Source organism: Corvus kubaryi, unplaced genomic scaffold, assembly GCF_017639235.1.
Source record: "Corvus kubaryi isolate FWS band 111438036 unplaced genomic scaffold, C.kubaryi_AGA036_p1.0 split3-131, whole genome shotgun sequence".
NCBI lineage: Eukaryota > Metazoa > Chordata > Aves > Passeriformes > Corvidae > Corvus > Corvus kubaryi.
The window spans coordinates 1719224-1741383 of NW_024582083.1; the positions used below are offsets into that span (position 1 = coordinate 1719224).

A 22160-nucleotide genomic window follows, 5' to 3' on the forward strand; every position below is an offset into this window, starting at 1 on the left:
CTTTGTAGGACTTCATGCATATTCTTTTATTTTTTGTGAAAGTGCCTATTTATTTTTACTATTTTTATTGCCACTAGATGTCCCCATTCTTCACACAATTACATGATGAAAATTTATTTAGAAACAGTTACAATATTGATGCCTTAAGAGGCCTCCTAGACACAGAGACTGGACAGGAGTAAAAGAATAAAATAGGTATTTATTTGAAAGGCCTTCAAAGGTACGCCCTGGCAGCCAGAGGCTATTGCCAAGATGGACCCCAAGATGGACGACAGGTCACGAGTTCTTCACACCTTTATAGGTTTGGTTCATTTGCATATCAGGGTTAATTCTCCAATTAAAGCTTCAGTTCAATGATGTAAGTTCCCCTCTGCTTGTCCTCCTTAGAAGCTCTTTGGATTATACTTTTTGGGCCTAGGATGGTGTGGATGACCTTGGAGTGCAGGCCCGGAGAGGCTTTTGTTATGTCTACCCAGCCTGAGAGAGCAGAAACCAACAGGCCCCAAGAAACTACAGAGTTGCACTCTAAGCAGTACAGGATTTGAAAAACACAAAGTCAAGATCTAAGGCATCAATATAACAGACCTGAACACATGCTATGTAAATTCTAAATCTATGGTTAAAAATCTCACTTAATTCACATGAGGCAGCAGCTGTTGTGAAATAGATTACTGGCCTCATTATAGTTTGAATGGACTCCACAACAAGAGCCACAACTGCTACCCACAAACTGAATTCCTAAGAATACTGACAGCAGTTCATCAGAATTTCCTTTTTTAAAAGTTTCAGTGCATGGATAAATCACTCGCATACGGGGACCCCTTGTTATTCAGTAACATGAATTCTATTATTTGAGTACATGAAACCTCTCTAGGATAAAACCCTTACATGCTTAGACTCCTTTAAAGTCTAGGATACCTTTATGGATATATCTTATGTACCCTATATACTTATATATCCTACACGGGTAGATCTTGTCTTTATCTATTAAACATTAATAGGAGTATACACAGATGGGCAAACACATATTGTTCAACTGTCAAGTTTCCTCTCATCTTCTTTTTTCATTGTAGGACTTTGGGTTTCACAATAAAACAGTTATTAGGATTCTCATAGCCAGGAGTGAGATTGACTTGATGAACATACGACAGCGATACAAAGAGAGATACGGGAAATCACTCTTCCATGACATTAAAGTAAGTTTTCACAAACTTTTGCATGTATTCAGCACTGGTATCACACAGACTGTGCCCCCCTGTTTAACCATTTGGTTTAAAACAAAACAAACCAAAAAGCAAGGTGTAAAAACAATAGCGCATTTTCAGTGCCTCAGTTTGATTTGAGCAAGTGAGCAGTGAATTCTCAACTCACTCTCTGTGATTTTGTCCCTCCCCAATGCAAGATGTGTATATAAGCCGGGCACGACAGTGTGCACTGAACAAGAGTTTGCATGAATGATTTCTACACTATTTGACAACATCTTATATCATGTTGACCTGTAAGGCTAGGTGATACCACTTGTGTGCAAAAATGAGATAAATATCTGGTTTTATCCTTGTGCTTAGGTAGTACCTTCACAAACCCTGTTCCTCTCCTACTCCTGGTTTGTATCTTAAAACAAAACTTTGAAACTGTTTAATTGTACAAAAAAATGATTCTTGCTAGGACACTACCTTTTTTATGTCACTATAATCCAACTGCAAGATGCGCAGCAACTGTACAAAACCGCTCATGAATTTTTGGTATTGAACTTGAGGATTAATAAACAGATTAGATCCAGCCTTTCAAAGGTAGATTATCTCTAGGTGCCCGAGCAACTGAAGGCCATGGAAAGGGAAATTTAAAATATCTCTGCCTAGAACCCTTATGAAAAAAGTGCAGTGTTTTACAAAACCTTATAATAGTCTAGTCCTTGTCACACACCAAGAAAAGAAAAAAATCAGAAAATGTATAGTCACAGAAAAGTTGATTTTTTTTTCCTTGCAGCATTTTGCTTCAGGGCATTATGAGAGCGCTTTACTTGCTATCTGTGCTGGTGATACAGAAGATTACTAAGAAGATGAACTCTGAAGGCTGTGCAAACCTATTTTAAATAGAAATTGAAACTATGTGCAATGCACTAACTGTAAAAGATTCCTATTTTACATAATAGAACAGAAAAATTAGTACTGTCATATTTGCTAATATTAAATCTTTCTTGAGACAGGAAAAAATGTTGGCAGGAACAAGGTTTTATCCCTAGTTCTAATTAATATTTCTGGTTTTATGATTAATGTAAATTAATGGAGCAAGTGGTAAAATTACTCCATGTAAGCATTTGTTTATCATTTAGTGTCCCAACATCCCAAACATTTATTGACAGGCTCTGGAAGAATTTATTCACTTCCACATTGGAGAGAAAAAAATATTTTGCTTTATTTATTTTAGCAAGAAGATTTCCTCCCTTAAGGATTTTTTTCTCCTTTTTCCTACTTCTTATATCTCATATTTTATGCTATTGAACATTATTGTTTTAGTTACTACCAGACTAAGCATCTGCCCCCATCTATTATCAGTCACTCACCAGAGTGCTTTTGTATTCTCTTTCATTTAGCTCGTATACTCAATGGCATTTCCCCTATTCTGTTTGAAACAAAAGTAAAAATTAGAATCAAGTACTCCATCCAGTCCAGTGCCATGTGCTGGAAAACCTGGAAGGTGAAGCACTACTTAGCTTTAAGCAATGTTCCAGTGGATTAAACTCTGAATTCCGTTTTTACCTATCTCATTTTAACCATTAATTGAATACTGACCTCCGGAGCATGGAGGTATACCCAGGATGCCCTAGGTGATTAAATTCAAGAACTGACTGCTATTGGGTAACATTGCACCTCCGAGAGAGGCTGAAGGAGGCGGCGCTCCCTGGAACACCCGTGAACGATCTGAGACAGCATCTGGTCACAGCAGCACCCACGGCAGCGAGGAAAGGCAGCAGAGCCCGACCCCGAGTCCCCGCCCCAAAGGAAAACGTGACGCTGCTTTTAAGTACCGCGAGTCTATTCAGGGCAGCCTGTCCGTGTATACCACCTGTCAGCCTCTTACGGAAATAGAAGTGAGGGGAAGTGTGGTAATGTTCACTCAAGTATCTGCTTTTCTCCCGCCGCTACAAGGTGTCCAACTGGACACAGACCTTCTGCATGTTTTTAGAGAGGCACTTTCTGCAGGTGCAGTCCGTGTGACTGAATAAAGCACTGCTACAGAAAGGTACAAATACGTGGTTGCTTTTGTGCACCTGTCGCTTCCCTCAGCCTCTGGATATAACACTAATTACAGCCTATCTGATTTCTTTGCAAATACTGATATGCTGTTACAAATATATTGATTTATAATAAACTTAAAATTTCTTTCGAATCTCTCTTGAGTTTGACTCATTTCCAAACACTTCGGGCAGATAATAAAATTCTTAAGACAGAACTTTGGGAGGAATGGTTCTGGGAGTAAAAATAAACAAAAGGGGGAAGGGGAGGATTTGAAGGGGGAGAAGGAGAATGAGCTGAGCACCGTCCAAATTGCTCAGCACCAACGTAATTCTAAACGGAAAATATGTTCTGATTTTGCAACGGTAGCTGGAGGTAGCTCCCAACAGCCGTACCTCGGCACTGTGGAGTCACTTCGTTTTAACTCTGCACGTTTGCAGAAATTAACAACGACACTCCTCTCGACTGCAAACGCGCCGAGGTCCCACTGCTTCCCACAGAACACGGTCCGGAGCTCCCCTCACGGCACATGAGGCGGCACTTCCGCGCACAGCCCGGCACAAAATGGCGGCGGCGGCGCTAGGACCGCGCGGGCGCCACGGCGCGCGGGCGCTCACGCGCCAGGCAGGAGGCAGGACCCAAAAGGCTCTGCCCCGCCCCCATGCCGTCGCATGCTTTTATTGGTCAAGGACGATGTCAATCTCGCGCCTCCGCCTATCGCTGACGCGCTTCTCCTCGCCCCACCCCCACGGCCGGGCGGCACTTCTTGGGAAGTTGACGGCTGGAAGCGGTGTTTGGAGTGGGGCGCTCCTGGTTTCTGTGGCAGGCCGGCCGGCCGGCCGCAGCCTCTCGGTGCCGTGGAGGTGGAAGCAGAAGGAAGAGTGGGGCCCGGAGCAGCAGGAGCGGCGGCCTCTCGTTCTCTCGCCGGCGCTGATGGAGGCGAGCCTGACGTGCGCCGTGTGCCTGTCGCTGTTGGAGGAGCCGGTGACGCTGCCACTGTGCTCGCACAACTTCTGCCGGGGCTGCGTGGTAGAGTGCCTGGCCTCGGCTGAGGCCGCCCGCCTGCGGCAGCTGCAGCGGAGCCCGGGGCAGGCCCGTCTCGGCCGCGGGGCGCCGGGCCCGGGCCCGGGCCCGTCCTGCGGCCGGGTGCCGTGTCCGCTGTGCAGGAAGTTGTGCCCTCTGCCCCGCGGCGGCGTCGCCGCCCTGCCCGTCAACACCACCCTGGCGGAGATAGTCAAGCTCTACCGGTCCGGCGCGGCGGGCGCCGCCACGGCCGGGGAGGCGGCGCTGGGGCCGAAGCCGGGGTCGGACCTGGTCTCCCCGCAGGCGTTCGGAGGAAGCTGCCAGAAACACCCGAGCCGGCCGGTGCAGCTCTACTGCCGCATGTGCCGGCAGGCAGGGTGCGGGCAGTGCGTCTCCGAGGAGCATCAGGGCATCTTCCACTCTGTCAATCTCATAGACACGGTGTACCAGGAAGAGAAAGTAAGCGCGGCGCTCCCCCCTCCGCTCCAGGGGTCGGCTGGGAGGTCGGGCTGTACACTAAAGGTCCCACCGGGCACAGGTTGCTGTTACTCAGAAACACAGGGGAAACCGCGGCATGGTGGGCAGGAGAGGGGCAGAGGGCCTGTGCTGCTTTGGGGCAGACTCAGGAGTTTGTGGACTGCCGGGGTGTGCCTTTCCGGGTTGCTGTCAGACTGTATCTAAACAGTCTGCGCACGCAGGGGACCAGGCGGTATTACAGTATCAACAGATCTGAACCCAGTTTACTGAAGGACCTGGAGAGTTGATTTTGGGGTGGTGTCTCGGTTTTTGTTGGTTTGATTGGTGGAGGGCTGTTGATGTTTGGGTTTTTTGTTGTTGTTTTCCCAAGTTCAGGAAGATCTAACAACTCCAAAAACGCACCCACAAATGTTTTGTTTATAGGCTCTCTGAGCTGCCATAGCTAATTTGGGTCATAGATAATTACGTATTTAGGGATAGATAGTTTGGGTGAGTAATAATAAACGTAAAAACAAGATGCCTTCCAGTTTGCATAAGAAAGCAACTGCCTGTCATAATTTGGTTGGCTGGTTGTAGAAGTTGTGATTTTTAACAAAATAGTGACTATTTGGGTAGAACGAGCTTTTCATGCCCTGTGCAAATTGAGTGCAGGGTGGCAGTTCTATTGTGCAGTAATTGAAACAACTGCAGGGCAGTGATGAAAAGTACAAGTATAAAGGTTTAAACAGAGCAGTGCTGATTCTTTAAAACAAAAGTTGCTTTTACCCTGATTTTCCTTCTGCCTTTGCCATCACCCGTTGTATGTCACTTGGGAAACCAGGGGAAAACAGCCTTTGCACTAGACATACTACATAGTGTAAAGTAGTGATACTGTAGAGAGATAAAGGAGGAAAACTCAGTGATAATATTAGTTCAAACCCAAACAGAACTATCTTGATTATGAACAGCTTTCTATTTTAGCAATGTGAGGCATAAAAAGAAAAAATGAATATCCCACAGTTTTTTGCCAAACTGGGATAACGCCATTAAAACTTACTTGTGATAGATAGATAGATAGATAGATGGATGGATGGATGTGAGGGGAGGGGTTGAAAAAGCCTGAGGAAAACAATGTTTTAATTATAAAGTAGTCATTCTATCAGTGTGCATTGTAGGTGAGCCTAAGAACATTACTTTGAGAAACAGCAGAAGAAAGTTTGTGTACTGATCCAGGAAAGCATTAAATGTTACTAAGTGACATTCTGAATCACAAACTTTTTTTACTATATTGTCCAGAATATCACAGAATGGATATGGTTGGAAGGAACTTCTGGAGATCATCCAGTCCAACCCCCTGCCAAGGCAGGGTCACCTGGAGCACATGACACAGGAATGTGTCCTGGTGGGGTTTGAATGTCTCCAGAGTGGGAGACTCCACGACCTCCCTGGGCAGCCTGTTCCAGTGCTCTGCCACCCTCAGTGTAAAGAAGTTCTTGCTCATATTGAGGTGAAACTTTAGTGATTTAGTTTATGGCCTCTGCTCCCTGTCCTGTCACTGGGCACCACTGAAAAAAGTCTGGCACCCACTTTTGAGATATTTATATGCGTCAATTAGATCCCCTTTCAGCCTTCTCCAGACTAAACAGGCCCAGGTCCTGCAGTCTCTCCTCATAAAAGAGGTGCTCTAGTCCCCTGATCATCCTTGTGGCCCTCCACTGGACCCTGTCCAGTAGCTCCTTGTCTGTCTTGATCTGATTCTAGGTAAGCACTGAAATGTGTTTATTTTAAGGAATGGATGAAGTCATAATAGATGTTTCAACTGTCTTTCAGTTAACCTTCTTTAGCACTCTGAAACAAATGAGGATAATAAATGAGAAGCTGGTGAATGAGATCTCAAAACGACCGACTCATACAGATGTGAGTTACAGATGCTGGATATTCTGTGTGTGTGTGTGTCTTTGTTTCTCTTCTCTGGTTAGTTTAACCACAGCCTGGAGCATACAGGTGCTCCTTGTGGCATAGATGTGCTCTGAGCTTACTTAGAGAAGTGACTCTTGTGTGGACATTGTTATTGCATTTGCATCTGTTCTTGTGTTCTTCTGCTTCTAGATGATGCTGAAAAATGATACCGAGATAATTGAGCTGAAATTTGGAGAAATTTTCAAAACTCTAGAAATGAAAAAAAAGCAATTACTAGAAGATCTTGAAAATCAAAGAGTTAAAAAAGAGAAAGAATTTCAGATTTGGAAGAAAATGAAAGAAACTCACAAGAAGACTATTGAGAATTTTTTGAAGGATTGTGAAAAGCTTGTCCATGAGTGTGATCCTCAGTGTTTCCTGGAGGTGATGGCCTTTTGTTTTAGATATCAGTTGTATAAAGAACTCAAATAGAGCCTCCTGTATTGTAGGTCATGATTAAAATCGATCAGGGAAAACAAAGTCAACAAATGAAAAATACAGACTAAAATTAGTTAACACTCATACTTTTTTTGTAACAATGTTTTTTAGTTTTAGAAAAGTTTGGAAAAGCTTTATTTGCAGCTTATCGGTGATTTTTACTGTATGCTTTCCTAAGAAACAGTGTGTTGCTGATTTCTGCAGTGGGTCCTTAGGTGCCTCCAGATAAATGGGACACTAAGAAAGTACAGAATTTGACTAAGTGTCTGGTAACAACTCGTTAAGGAAAATTTAACTTTCACTTGAAGTAAAAGCGACTCCCAATTCTGGAACAAATACTGTGATTCCAGTGATTAGTATGTCACTAATTCTCGACTTCTTCCTTTTCTTACTGTTCCTCTTCCCCCTCTTTTCTTCTCATTCCCCATCCTGTTTTCATCTTCTTCCTCCTATGTCTCCTGGTGTGCTTCATATTGTGCCTGTTCCTTCTGTTTCTCCTATGCCTTCTGTTCTTCCTCCACTTTCACCTTTGGTTCCTTCTTACCTTCCTCATCTTTTTCCTCCTATTCCTCCTGTTCATCTACTTACTCTTCCTGCTGTTTGTTTTCTTTCTCTTTAACCTCCCCACCTGCCCTCCATAACAGTACATTGGTTGTGTAAAGATCCAGTACAGTGAGATCACCAGGTTTTTATAAGGAAGCAGCTCTAATCCAGTCCGATTTTTTCACTTTTCATTACATGTTCTTTGGGAAGTCTCACTTGACCACAGTGCAGTGCACTGCACTTCCTACCACCGTTACCTGTCTGATTTAAAACTGAAAGATAGCTTTTTTTAATAGTATAATAGCAGATTGAGAGCACATAGCAGAGGCTTCCCTCTCCAAGAAATACAAAACAGTCCTTCATTTGAATGTTTACAAATATCCAGACTTCTGAAACTGGTTAGGTAACCATATAGACCATGATCTGAATGCCTTCATTTGGCTCTGAAGAAGTTCTTTTTGTATTTATCACAATATATTACAAGATAAATCTTGTCACAGATACTCTTGTTTGAGTTGGGCTTTGTTTGTTTGATTGGTTGGTTTTTTAATGTTAACAGGTTTATTTTCTATAGTGCTGTGAAATGAAGACAGGGACTTGGGTCTGTCAACTATTTGGATAAAGCAGTAACTACCTGATAGTTGGAGAAATGCTCATATCTTACAAAATTTTGGTTTTTTTTATAGGTGGCCTGTGGCTTGAATACAAGGTATATTCTTTTCATGTTCTTTTAGTTCTCTCGTGGTCTTTCAGATTTTTAGGATTAAAAACTAAAAAAATAGCTACATTGGGTATCATAAGATAAGAAATTTAAAATTAAAATAGTATTGAGTAATTAACAGATTATAATACTTTCAGATTTTTGGATGCCCAATATTCCAAATTTTAGTAAATTTGTCAAGAATTTGAGTGACGTACTATCTGGGATTAGAGATAATCAAGCTTTTGAATTATCTCCCTAATAAAAAGTGAATATAGAAATTGATTAATACTTGGTGATTGGATATTTTCAGATATCTTATTTAAACTCAGGAACACTGAAGCATGCTTGAAGCTTTTACAGAAATCTTTCAGTGTAACAGTATGTGTGGAGATTCTGCAGTATGTTTGGGTTTGTGTTTGTAGTGCACATACCCTGTAATGTCTTCTAAGGATTCTTAAATACATTTCTTAGAACTTTTTAACCTGCATTTAAGAAAGAATATTGGAAATTGAGTTCTTCAAAAAACACTGTGGTTCAGACTAACATTAGCAATGCCCTCTGAAGAAGTACAATTTATATTGAGGCAGTGTATACTAAGAAAGTGGAGGGGGTAATTTTTTGCTGACCTACCAGCACTACTTCTTGCAGTTTTCATTGAGTATGAAACCTTATTTGAGTGAACAAGTTCTAAGAAAAAACTCAACAAAAAACTCTAAGAGAACTTGACATTTTATCGAAGACATAATTTTTCTGATTCCTGCTCCTTCCTAGTGATTTCTTTTTTTTTAATATTAGACAGGTATAATTTAGCTAGCCTGTAAGCATGAAGAAAAAAGGTTAAATTGGTTCATTTTTGGTTGTTGTTTTTTTTTCCATTTCCAGAATGAAAACTCAGCTTGATGTGATGAATATAGCATCCAACTGGGAAAAACCACCAGTGTATATGCCAAAGACGATAGATATCAAATCTGTGGTTAATGAAATCTTAGCATTGGAGTTAGCACCTGTTAATGCAAGCATTGTTCAAGGTAGGGAAGAAGGACTTAAAATTAAGACAAGATTTTGGAAGTCTAGAAACCTGGAACTTGCAGAACCAATTGCTAATAAACAATCTGCATGGCAACCACATGCAAGAAAACACCCCAACAAATTAAGTGAATTATAAATTCCTTGAAGGATTTTAAATGTGTTTTATGAATGTGCTTTCTCTAGGAAGTTCCTAGGCTGTATTTTTGGAATCTGGGTGCCGTATTGTACTTTTCATATCCAGCTGATAGCGCTGCTGTCAGGAGTGTGTTGCTGAACTAGATGGGCGTTTGTTGTAGTGTCATGCCAGTGTTGGCTATGCTCACATTCAACGCCTTTACTTCACAGGAGGAGGTGTTAGGTTTTGTGTCAGGGCAGGCATTTCAAGCATTTAAGAAAACGTATTACACAGGCTTCTTGCTTTATATCACAGAAAATACAACAAGTGCTAGGGTCTCAGGGCACTGTATTTTTGTTCTTAAGTTGAATCTGTTTAGGTGCACAGGAACCTTTCAGTGTTTTCCATATTTAATACATTCTACGTCATATCCTTGTGTTCTTTCTAATAGAGCTACCTTATGAAGGAAATGAGAGCTCAACTCTATTTAAAGATACCTTAAAGCAGTGGCAGGACCAGAAGAATATGCCCGGCACATTTCTTGTAAGTTATTGGCTATGTGGTCTACAACATGGTACTATTTTTTCATTTGGTATCAAAATGAAATATAATTTCTGCTGTGAAATATTTTTCAGCCTGTAGCAGGACAGGATGAAGCAGACGGTAGCAGGATCCCCACTCGATTTATGTCAATATCAGAAATGTCAGCATTTCAAAATATGAGTCATGAGGTATGATTGAACATCAGTTTAAGTATGGCTAAGTTACTATTTGTTGTGATGCAGCTTTCTAAATAAGCTTTTAAAATGTTTTTCAGTTTCCTTAGTAGAAAGTTGCCCTTCCATTTCTAGAATGAAATCTGACTAGGTATTGAAGCTGTCAGAATTTAACTTTTTTTTTCCCTTTAGAAAGCTGAAACTTCATCTTACTACTGACTTCAAATACTTACTTTTACATTTAGTGTGGCTTTTTGAGTCACATCTGTAGCTTTCTAATCCAAATAAACTTCCCTAGTGTCTACTTGAAGAGGAAGTCATCTGCCTGTATTCTGTTTTCTAAAGATAATAGAGTTCCATCTTGTAAGACCACATAATCATTTGACATGAAACTGAATCCAATCTCTTTTTTGTTTCATTTCAAATGATGTAGTTATACAACTAAATTTTTTTTCTTTTTTTCCTTACTAGCAGCTCCATGTGGGTGGCTGAATATTGTTCTGTACAGAATGATTCTAGTTAGTTAGTGAAGCATGGCTGGCAGTAAATCACATTATGCATGTTCTGAGAATACCAGTGGCAGATGATTGAATTAAAAAGTTGCTTAGGTCCTTTAAATATAGAATTTTTTTTTCTGTATTATTTTGGAAAATACCCGTTTTCTATTGCCATTAATAATACAATTATATATAATAACAAAACAAATATAAAATAACAAAAACCCCACCACCTAACAATTTCAGATGGCTATTTTTCATGAAAATTTGATTGAGAATTTGTTGCTTAATATCTAAGTTAGTATTTTTATCTATTTTGGGGTTTGATAGTCACTTCAAATACAGTTTTCTCTAGTCTTCTCTTTCAAAATGTGCTTTGTCATCATGGTTCTATGTGTATCTTGTTCAGTCGTTTTTAAAGCACTTTTTTCTGTAATGACTTGTGTTCTGTTGCCTTCCAGTAACAATGGAAAAATACATTATAAATGCTCTAGAATATATGAAAACTTTTCTTCAGTCTTAGTCATATGTGAGTTTTATAGCCTCTGAATCCATAAATGCCATGTTAGATAATGTGAATTTTTTTTTGCTGTAATTATAGGAGTTACGTTACAAATACTATATGGAACTTCAGAAGCTCTCCAATGTGTTTAAGACTCCAAATTTCCCTGCAAATAAAAAGTATAAATTTGTAACTGCTGACACCTCCAAGGATAAGTCCTCAGGAACTTCTTCTATGTCTTCACCTACCAAAGCAAATAACACAGATAAAATAAAAATGGGAATTCTACGAAGAGCAGATGGCTTTGACAAAAGAAGCTTTTCTGGAAGCAGTGCTCATAGCATTCCACCCACAAATATGATTTTTTCTGAAACAAATGGTGACTTAAAATTATTTCATGAGGGAAGTGTGCAGGAAGTGCCTGCTCCAGCCTTGTCAGAAACTTCTCCAGACTTGTTAGGTAAAGAAAAATTGCCAAGACAAGCATCAACAGGTACTGTTTCCAATAAAATTGACTCAAATTCTAGCACTTCATCAGACTTTAAGCCAGCAGCAACAGTGGCTGTTACTGTTTCAAACTCAGAATCTGTAGATGTTTCAGCAGAGAGACCTTCAGGTGTACCTTTTACTTTCAATGCATCTAACAACTCATTACCAAGATTTAGTAAAGGTAGAGGTACATTTTCCTTTAAAAAGCAAGACAAGAAATGTGCTTTCCCTCAGTTTTATTTAGGGAGATGTGATAAGCTGGATAAAACCAATAACCAGGATAATTATGGTCCTGAAACCAAAAACGTAGTTTGTGATGCTTCAACCAGTCCTAATTTAGACTCAGCAGAAAGTGAGAAACCACACGTTTTGTTTCCCTTTGGCAATTCAGAAGGCAGCTGGTTTGCAGGATCAGAAGTCAGCAATTCATGTACGGTGTTACCATTATCGTCATATTTTAGCCAATCTGAGATGCCATCTGACAAAAAAAGATTATCTCATGTGAGGGAAAAAACACCCTGTGCAAAGGAACCTGCAGGATATGGTACACAGAAACCACCTGTCGTAGGGCAACAAAAACCTCACACTTCAGAATCCAGCACAACTGTAGCTTGCAGTACTTCAGAAACCAACACTGGAGCTGGGGTGAATGGTGTCTCCAAGACGCCCCTTCCCACCAGTAATTTTTCATTTTCTTTTAAAACTAACTTTCCATTGCCTTCACCAGTATTTTCATTTGGAGGCATTGTCAGAAATACCTCTGATTTGCTGACTTCTTCCATGTTTTTTTCTGGAAACGGAACAGAAAAAATGGATAAGGAGAAGATGAAATCTCCTGACAAAACACTTCTGAATCTAGAGAAACCTGTATCTTCAGAGTGTGCAGAGCCTGCTTTTCTTCAGGGTCATTCAAAATGTGAAGGCTCATGTTTGCCTGTGAACTCATCTGAAAACGCTGGAAGTGCAGAAACGCTTGGTGATGGTAACATTCCTTATCAGCCGTTATGTTCAGGAGTCCTTCCCGCTGAATGTGAGAATGCATCTTCCACTCAACTCATTACAGCAACACAACAAGAAAAAAAGGAAAAAGATGAAAAAACTATTGCTGAAAACAACTGTGTGTGTCCTAGAAGGGAGGATAAACCTGAGCCTGTACAGTTTCAGAATACAGCTTGTTCTGGCACATGCAGTGATCCATCTTTAGGAGGTTCTGTGCTTGCAGTAAGTGAGACAGGAGGAATCCTAAAAGACAGCACTTCGGACACTTAAGAGCTAAGTCAAACATCTGTCTCTACTGATACCAGCCATGCATCAGAATATTTTTCTGTTGCTGAAGACAAAATGTCTACTAGAAGAAAATCACATGTAAAGAAAGACTGGAAAGAAAAAGAAGCTGGAATTCAATAAATACTGCTTAATACATTTAAAAGGTGGGGATACTTGTGATTTTACAGCTGTTCTTCTCCCTGATTCTTGCCAGTTGAGGTATTTCTGTGTTGGAAATGAAACTGCTTATGAGCAGTACAATGCAATGAAGTGATTTTTATAGTATACTCACAAACTGAAGAAACAACCAAAATTTTCATGTCCTGATCAAGACCAAAGCATAGCCATAGATGCTGCATCTTCAAGAGCGCAAACCTTCTGGGATATGTTTCGGGGGTGGGGAACTGAGGTGTCCCAGAAAGCGGGTTGGGTGGAGCCTCAGTGGCAGGGGGCAGTAAATTGTTGTCTGGGTACAGCAGCACTTGCACTTAAATGGTAAGAGAACAGCCAAGACATTCACCTCATGGGCCGGGAGGGAGGAGAGCCACAACAAAAAGAAAGGATATTGAAGGCATTACAGAAAATTGTTTTGCCTGTCTCCCCTTGGCTGTTCCCTTTTTCTGTGATGTGTTTAATGTATATTGAAGGTGTAAGTTCTAGTGTAATTTCAATAATTTGTTTTGTGCTTTTGAAATGGAAGCGTTGCATCAGTGTTCTTGTTAAACATTGCAGAAGGGTGTCAGCTACACTTCTGAAATGCTGCCTTCAGGAAAAAGAAACATCACAATAAAATTTCAGCTCTTTCTGGCAACAGTTTGGGAATACTTGGACAGATATTAACTTGCTGTATAAGTGAAAACTTTTGGAGAATCTAGCTTTTAAAACACAAAAATTCTCTTCTAAAATCTGTGTAACGACAAGACAAAAGGAAAACAGTAGTTCTCACTGTATGCATTAATGATTTAGAACTCATGGAAATTTTAGTCCATGAAAATCAATACAAAAGGTAAAAAGACCATCATTTCTACTTTGCTGGCTATTTTGTTGGATCCAAGAGATAATTGTGCTTTAGTTATTGGAATACACAGACAGTAGTACTGTTTCAGAATAAAGCTGTATTATGTTTCCTGTTCATGCTTCAGCAAAAGCTGATGCTAGATTTTAAAGAAATTCTGTATTAGATAGATACGTCAACTGGCAAGTACTAAATCAAAATGTAGAATATTTGATATTCCTTCAAAAGTTTTCACTGGTAAGCAGAAAAGTCAATAATCTGCAAATTACCTCTGTAACTCTGTAAGAAAAATATTACTTAAATTTAAATCTCTGCAATACTTACTAATATACTTACTGTGACATAATACTTAGGGAAACTTGTTTCAGGAAATGTTGACCTAATTTTGTGTTCAGTTCTTGGCCTCAATTTTCTTGTGGCAGTGCATTCCTTTATTAAATGTGCTGAAAAAATAGTTTCTAGTATTTATAACAATAATACTACTTTTCTGTCTGCATTACAATAAGGAAGGTAGTGAAAATTCTCTTTTATGGTTAGTCTTTTAGTTCTTGATGCTTGTCTCTTAAATCTTACTGTATTTCAGTTTTCTCCTATGATTTTCTTCTGCTGTTATCTCTATACATTCTTGTCATGTTCTGCATGTGTAGGAGAGAAATGTTAATTCAAATCACTGAGGTAACAAAGGCTGAGCGAGATGATAATGGCAGAAAGTGTCACAGGTGGAGGTTGGTCTCACTAATAAAAGCAAGAGTAATGGAACAATTTTAGAGTCAGATGAGGCACCTGTGAAATTCATTGCCAGAAAGTTGCAGAGAATTTTTTTTCTTCTACAGTGACAATAAAATTCTTAATGAGCTAGGGTTAATCAGAAACCGTAGAAGTTTCTGTAGCTTACATATTTTCAACCTGTCTTCTGTTCATTTCTGTTATTTCAGGAGAGTTTGATAAACTTTCATGCAGATGCTTTGTCTCTTAGTGAGAAGACGCCATCATAGAATCATAAAGCAAATAGATTACTATATGCTATTTTTGAAAGTAGAAGTTGTGGGTGTGGGGGTTCGCTACAGTCCTAGGACTGCTTTTCAAGCATTGTTGTCCAAGTGCCTTATAGCTCAGCATTAAGGTTTGACAGGGCAGGCGAGATTCACACAGAAATCCCCAACAACAGAGACGCTCGCCCATTCCCTTGGCTGCACTAGGCTGACCCAGAAGGGAGCCCTTCCCCTGTTCCCTGAAAATAATGTGAGGTACAGAACAACCTCAGGGTCCTAGGCAGGCCTCCTCCTGACTACTGTAAAAATTAACCCTGTCCTGGCTAGAAGCAGGACAGTGGTCTTGGATGAAGACTAGAGCTGATTCAAAGAAATGGGGTTCAGAGTTGTCCTTAATGCACGTTTTGCTTATTATCCATAGAGAATAACTTACACCACTATCTTGGTCATCATCATAAAATTCTGTGTGGTGATGAGGACTGTAGTCAAAGCCTCCCTTTCCTAGGTTATCTAAACTTAGGTATGTGTGTGTATATATTTTCAGATTACAGGTAAACAAAAGGGCAGTGTTAAACTCTGAAGTGTTTGTTTGAAAATACTGCTGAGAACTTTGCCCTTCCCAGAAAAAAGACCAACAAAACAACAAAAAAAAATCCAGAAAAAACCCCAAAAAAAGGAAATTACATATTTTACTAAACTCAGTAATTTGTATTACACAGTTCTGGATCTTCCTGACTCCTTAAGATACAAGAGGTGAAAAATGAAGCAATTCTACATATGGTTGGAACATTATATTAATCAAACTTTGCTGTACTGGTATAAAGCCCTCTATGTATTTCAGATTTTGTAAACTAAATTTCTGGGCCACTTTAAAAGCTTTTATAGTGGTTCATGAAGATACTACTTCATGATTTAATAGAAACCTTGGAAAACAGTTACAACAATTTGTTTGATTATAATTGCCAAAGTACTTGCTGAACATACTTCCCAAAGGAGCTGAAAGTTTCTAGTGCTGTCCTACTGAGAGGCTAACCTTGCTAGCTGTCAGAACTGCAATGTTTGTTCAATATATATCTGAGAGCTATAGTAACATGTATGCCACTGCCTGAAAAAAAAGTGCAACTGAAAGGTAAAGTACAATTACTCAGTTTTGTAACTATTAAAAAAATTAAAATTTATTAAAAACAATTGTTTAGTTGACATTAGAGCTGTTAAAATGTCAATTTGTAAAGGTGAACTTCCTAAAGTAAACTTTGCATTATTTTGTATTATTGATTTGTTGTTTATTGTATTATTGGTTATTAACTAAAGCTTTATTCTGAAATTATATTTGGTAACTCAGGTCTAGTAACTTTCTAATTCAAAGACTGCTGATCTGTGTGGTAAGAGTATTATGTACTGCTGCTTTGGTTGGTTTTTGTTCTTTGGGTAACATACTTAGTTTCTCTATATAGTCTTCTTCCAACTGTTTAAATGCCAGTAGAACATTCTCATTTGGATTATCACACAGTTCACTCTGACTTGTTCTGGTTAAAAAAAAAAAAGGCATTGTTCCATTTTAACTTGCTTTTAAAAATGAAGTATATATTCTAAAAAGCACAAGTTTATCGTACCAAATAGATTTAATGAGGAATTAAAAATCCTTGAGTGTGTAGTAAGCATCTCCTTCATTTAACCTAAAGAAAGAAAAAAAAAATCAAATAGATATGCACTGAAACTATTTCATTGTTAATAAACCCTGTTTGTGTAGGTTGAGTAAGGATGCAGAGAGCATTTATCAATGACACCCAGGGACACTGAGCACACTGTCAGTGCAATTGCAGGGGATGGGAAGCTGAGCAGGGCAGGGATAGTACAGAAGGCTGGGGCCATCCAGAGGCACCTGGACAAGCTTGAGAAGTGGGATGATAACCTCATGAAGTTCCACAAGGCCAGGTGCCAAGTGCTGCACCTGGGTCAGGGCAATCCCTGAGTCATGGATTCTTCCCGGTTGGAAGAGACCTCCAAATCCCTCAGTTTAGTGCTGCCTCCCTGGCCACTGCCACCACCTCCAGAACCAGCACTTGGTTGGCCCTTGGGGCTTTCCCATGCCCTTCCCCACTTCCAGGAGGGCGGGCCAGAAAGGGAGCACGCACAGCCTGTGCCTCTCCTCCACAGTCCCTGTGGGCAGCATGTCCAGCCACCGTGAGCGGCCTCCGCTGGGGAATGTCTTTCCAGAACAAAGGAATCAACAGCTGTAGCAATAAGCTTGGCCAGTTTTTCCTGACTTTTAGCATTATGTAATATAATAAAAGTATTTCTTGTGGTGATAACAAGGTCTGAAGGGAAGCCGTATTTTCAATCTACTGTTCCAAAGAAAAAACCATGACAACAACTTCTTGGTCTTTGCTCTGACCTGGGTCACTGAACAATACAAAGGTAAATATAAGCAGCCAAATGATAGGATTATATTCAGCCTGGATCACGCCAGCGTTCCATCCCTGCAGTTTTGTACCAATACAAACATCAGTGTAACTACATTTACGCTTGCAGCTGATGAGCAGCAGAGGGAGGAAGAGCTGCAGTCTCTCTTCCCCGCTGTACACAATGCATTTGATAGTGAAGTACAAGTTAGTGTGACATGTGAGCTGATGACAGTTCATTGCAGCTGCTGGGAATATTTCATTTTTATAATACCTCTACTTCAGCTCATTTATTTGTGTCCAGCTCCTGGCCCCGTGCAGGACACTCCAAGAATCACACCATGTGCCCGAGAGCATTGTCCAGATGCTTCTTGAACTCAGACTTGGTGCTGTGACCACTTCTCTGCGGACCCTGTTCCAGTGCTCAACCACCCTCTGGGTGAGGAACCTTTTCTTGATACCCAGCTTAGACCTCCCCTGACTCAGCTTCATGCTGTTTCCTTAAGTCCTGTCACACAGAGAAGAGATCAGTGCCTGCCTCTTCACAAGGGAGCTCACATTCAACTTGCCATTGACCAGGATCCCCAGATCCCTTTCCACAGTGCTGCTCTCCAGACTCTTACTACTCTGTGTGTATATTCAGGGTGTTTAGAGAGGTTTAAATCTCACAAATAGCTTCTGCCAGTGCCCCCTCTGTGCCTGATTGGCTGCCAAGGGCTTCCAGGTCCGGATGGGGCTTGGGGCTGCTGTTCGTGTGTCCCTGGGTTCGGGAATCCCTCTGTACATCTTGATATAATCCTCACGCTGAGATTTACCCCAGACTCAAGATTATCTTTGAACTTAATTTCTTGTAATGCCAACATCTTCATGTGCACACCCATAAACATAAATACATTAAATAAAATTGACAGTGTATAGTATTACCTGCTGTGTATCTGAGTAGAAATTTTGAACCCTGGGATCTCTGTCTTCCTCTCTTCTCAAAACAGGAAATGGCCTTGTCCTTCAGAAGAAATCAAGCTACTCCCACAACAACAGAAAACTTGGAGATCTGTTTGAATGTGCTCTGAATTCTGTCCACGCAAAGTACATCCCAGCATGAGAGAACTAACAGCTTATTTGGAGAAATTCCATACAAATCATTCAGACATCAGTGTAAAAAGAGTTAAGAAAAGTTTAAAAAAACAGCAGCACAAACTGAATGGATAAAAGAACAAGATGTGTCAACAACATAAAACACATACCAATATACCAGAAAGTATCTGACATTCAGTTAAGGATTTCAGCACACCAGCTTTGTGCTTTTACCAAATATGGATACAATGCCCTTATTCTTTAGGGAGGTAGACATACAAAACACGAAGTAATTCAAAAGGAGTACAATTTTTGGAACTTCTGAGCAACTCAAAAAGCCATTAGGGGATGTGAAAGATATTTACATACAATTTTGCATCCTTGTAGGGTAAAAGAGACAAGACAAATTTCCCTCTTGAATAAGAACCTCTAATGAAAAATTAGATGGTCAGTCATCTCAAACCTTACCCCAAATAGCTGATTACCAGGGTATTGCATCTCAATTACAATGCAGTACTAGGTGGCATATAATAATCCCATGTGTGTATCTTTATTAATAATGTTTGTCAGTTTACAAGTTTTAAAAGATACAAAAGCACGGTGGATAAGGTTGCCTTATAACTCCTCATTACTTCAACTAGCAAGGAAAGGAATTTTACCACTCATTGACTGGAGAAGATTTAATTAGGCAATAGAGGAAAGAAGATCACAGTTGGTCTGGTAAGCAGTATATGCTTTTCTGAAAAGAAAAAGAAGCATAATTTAGAGAGAATATGATTGACATCATAATTTGGAAGTGAATGGGATTGCTGGAGACTAAATACGAACAAACTGCTGGAGGACACTGAAAAGAAATTGACTATAAAAGCTTACACACTTCACAGGAAAAGTGCTTCTTGAGCACCACTATCTGATATGCACTGAACCCTGCTGTGCTAGGCATTTAAGAACATTTGTAAATGTCACTGAATGATAATATAAAAGCAATTGAAAGCTCTCGGTGCACAATATGGCTATATGCACACATGATACAGTATTTCTATAGTTTTTATAAGATTAATTAATTAGTATATCTAATAAATGTTGTCCGATTAGAAGAGCAGTTGGTTAGGTAATTTCCCCCTGGGTTCTGCCCCATTGGAGCCCCCCCCACCCTGATCTTTTAGCCCTACATTTTATTATGTCTATGATGTATGGTGCAAAACAAAGTGTCCTTGCTAGACTAAAAAGCAAGACTAAACAGAATTCCAAGAAGGTAGCATAATATGTGAAAAAGTGCAACTACTATGCTAAAGTGACAAAGTGTTAGAAACTATACAGCTATATGTTAAAATCTATAAAGCTACAGATATATAAAAAGCAAAAATCTTTAGGCATCAGAAGTATAGGCAATTTAAAACAGTGGATCTCTGAACTTTACAGTTCTTGATTTTGCAATGAAAGCATGTCTCTATCGGGATTTTCAAATATTGTTGTTGCTTTCAGATTTTGAGAAAAACAATTCCAACTATGCAGCAACAAATACATGTAGGAAAAATGGAAAAATGAAAAAACGTGATTATTATATAGACATAATCTGTGAATAATCCAGGCTGTCACATTCTCAAATCCGAAATATCTAAGGCATTTGCCAATCCTCTGACTACCTGTTGTCTCCAGTAAATCATGCTATTTATTCAGGAGAGAATGGATTCTTCTCATGCTTCAATAGCTATTCTTAGATCTTTTGTTCTTCTGCCTTGGGGGAAAAAGGACAAACAAACAAAAACCAACAGCCCTAATAATCGCCACATACATTAATTTTGCTTTTAAGAAACATTACCCTAATGGAAGAAACTCTCAAAAATCAGTGATTCTCACAGATGTCCCAATGTGTACAGAAATCAGCATACGTTATAGATGTACTTGAAAATGAAAATGCATGCATATTCTCTCTGCAAAAGTACAGCATGCATTTTCCTATGATCTCCCCCATCATTCCAGGCCTCCAGTCCTGTAAACCTTAGGCACCTGCTGATCGGGGTGAATAGTTACTGCTGCCAGCCCACCCTTAATTCACTCACTGCTTCAGGTGTAACTAGGTGTAGCTAGGGACCAGGTGCAACTTTCCCAGTTATTCTACACTAACTGATGATATGCTAAACTTTATCTGCTAAGTCACCCAGCTTGGAAACAAAACTAAAAGCTGCAGGAAGTTAGTATGCAGAAAAAGGGAAATTACTGGTATGAAAAGGTCAAGCCAAAGGCTCCTGCAAGTAGTTTATAATTCCCTTTCATTCCTAGACAGTGTATCAGTGGGTTCATCAGAATTGCTCAAACCGAGCAGCTTCAACAGTCTCAAACTGAATGGCCGATGGGTCTGCGCAACCACAAAACAGCAATGCATCACCTGCACCAGATCCTGCACCAGAGCCCCTGGCTGACACTGCTGAGGGAGATTACTAGGCAGAAGAGAGGCCATCACACCCAGTGGATGCATACCTCAATCATGGGCCTTTTCACACCTTATTGTTCATCCTGTGAAGAATGCATGTTCATCATCATTGCTAGGAATTTAGTAGAAACAGAAATGTACTGAGATGTGCAAGCTTGATATAAGAAGTACACCCTCAAAAAGCACAATATGGGTCTATTGTGTACCTTAGCATGTTGAAGCATATTTTCCTCCACTGTTACTCAGCTGGCCCAACATAATCTACAATATACCTACTATGAAAAATTACTTATTACAAATCTCAGCTGATGCCAAGCTGATGAACTGCTGTTATGCCTAGAAAACTCCTCAGATACAGAATATGCCTCTTTCACAAACTAATTTCCTTGAAGTGATCTGACCTGCACACGAAACTCTTAGTATGAAAACACTACCATTACAGTAGGCAAAGTTTATTAGTACATTCTTCTCTAGTCTTCACAGAGGTAATTCTTGCCATCTCTCCAAAGAAACCACAAAAATATGTACACTTACCTTTATCTAGAGATTGTTCTTTCCACTGTTGAAAACAGACATTCAAACCAGACATTTCTGCAGTCCATTTCACAGAATTACTTTGGCATGCTTCCAGGAAAACTTTTACCTTATTTATTCCAGATCTAAAATTGTGTTTAATTTGGTTGTTAATGCAAAGGTTTTTCCATTGTTTCGACTTTTTTCCCTCTTTATCCTTTATCCTTTTCTGATTTCGTTCAATGATTTTTTCTGCGTTGGAATTCTATTGATTAACCAAATTACATAGGAAGTATTTATGCAATTTTAGCTATGAAATGCTAAATGCCTTCCATAAATTTCAACTTCATTGCTTTATAAACCTGACTTATGTTTTCCATTTTCTCTCCTATAAAATATTTACAAAACAAAATCACAGTCAGTGCATACAGCACCAGTAGTAACCCAGTGGTAATGAAAGATATCCATACACTGTGAAGAAAACTTGTCCAAGGATAAAGTGCTATTAAGGCTTTGAGAACTCTTTGATCTTTGTTCTGAGTAAAAAGACACATATGTACTTTACCATATATATGAGTGGGTTAATAAAAAAGTCACACAAAGCAGCAATGATATTCAACTGATTACCTCACATATTCAGTCTAAAACCTTTTTTCTATTGTATTATTCAAACTTTTTTAAAAAAAATTATATTTATTCACTCTGTATCAGCTACTATAAAAATAATATGACATTTAGAAGAAACCATTTTAAAAGAA

General features: G+C 39.7%; 2 protein-coding genes across 5 annotated transcripts in view; both read left to right on the plus strand.

Annotated features, from left to right (window-relative positions):
* ANXA10 (annexin A10) overlaps positions 1 to 3390 on the plus strand; it is a 28417-nt gene extending 25027 nt beyond the window's left edge. For 3 of the 4 annotated variants that reach the window (XM_042014992.1, XM_042014994.1, XM_042014990.1), the window contains 2 exons: positions 1074 to 1196; positions 1987 to 3390. In XM_042014992.1, the coding sequence (XP_041870926.1) occupies positions 1074 to 1196; positions 1987 to 2055 (192 nt within the window). In that variant the 3' untranslated portion in view covers positions 2056 to 3390. The remainder of the gene's footprint in view (positions 1 to 1073; positions 1197 to 1986) is intronic. The other variant, XM_042014993.1, reaches the window with a different exon arrangement.
* Positions 3391 to 3983: 593 nt separating this feature from the next.
* On the plus strand, positions 3984 to 16250 carry LOC121658287. Its single transcript, XM_042014989.1, has 8 exons — positions 3984 to 4718; positions 6546 to 6632; positions 6825 to 7058; positions 8342 to 8364; positions 9241 to 9386; positions 9954 to 10045; positions 10138 to 10233; positions 11317 to 16250. Exons 1-8 carry the CDS (start codon positions 4170 to 4172, stop codon positions 12973 to 12975), a joined length of 2886 nt encoding a protein of 961 aa, XP_041870923.1. The 5' UTR covers positions 3984 to 4169; the 3' UTR covers positions 12976 to 16250.
* The last annotated feature ends 5910 nt before the right edge of the window (positions 16251 to 22160 follow it).

Coding starts and splice junctions, on each gene's coding strand:
- LOC121658287 (XM_042014989.1), top strand. CDS start 4,170: ATGGAGGCGAGCCTGACGTGCGCCGTGTGCCTGTCGCTGTTGGAGGAG. Junction 9,387..9,953: donor TAATGCAAGCATTGTTCAAG/GTAGGGAAGAAG, acceptor TCTTTCTAATAG/AGCTACCTTATGAAGGAAAT. Junction 10,046..10,137: donor ATATGCCCGGCACATTTCTT/GTAAGTTATTGG, acceptor AATATTTTTCAG/CCTGTAGCAGGACAGGATGA.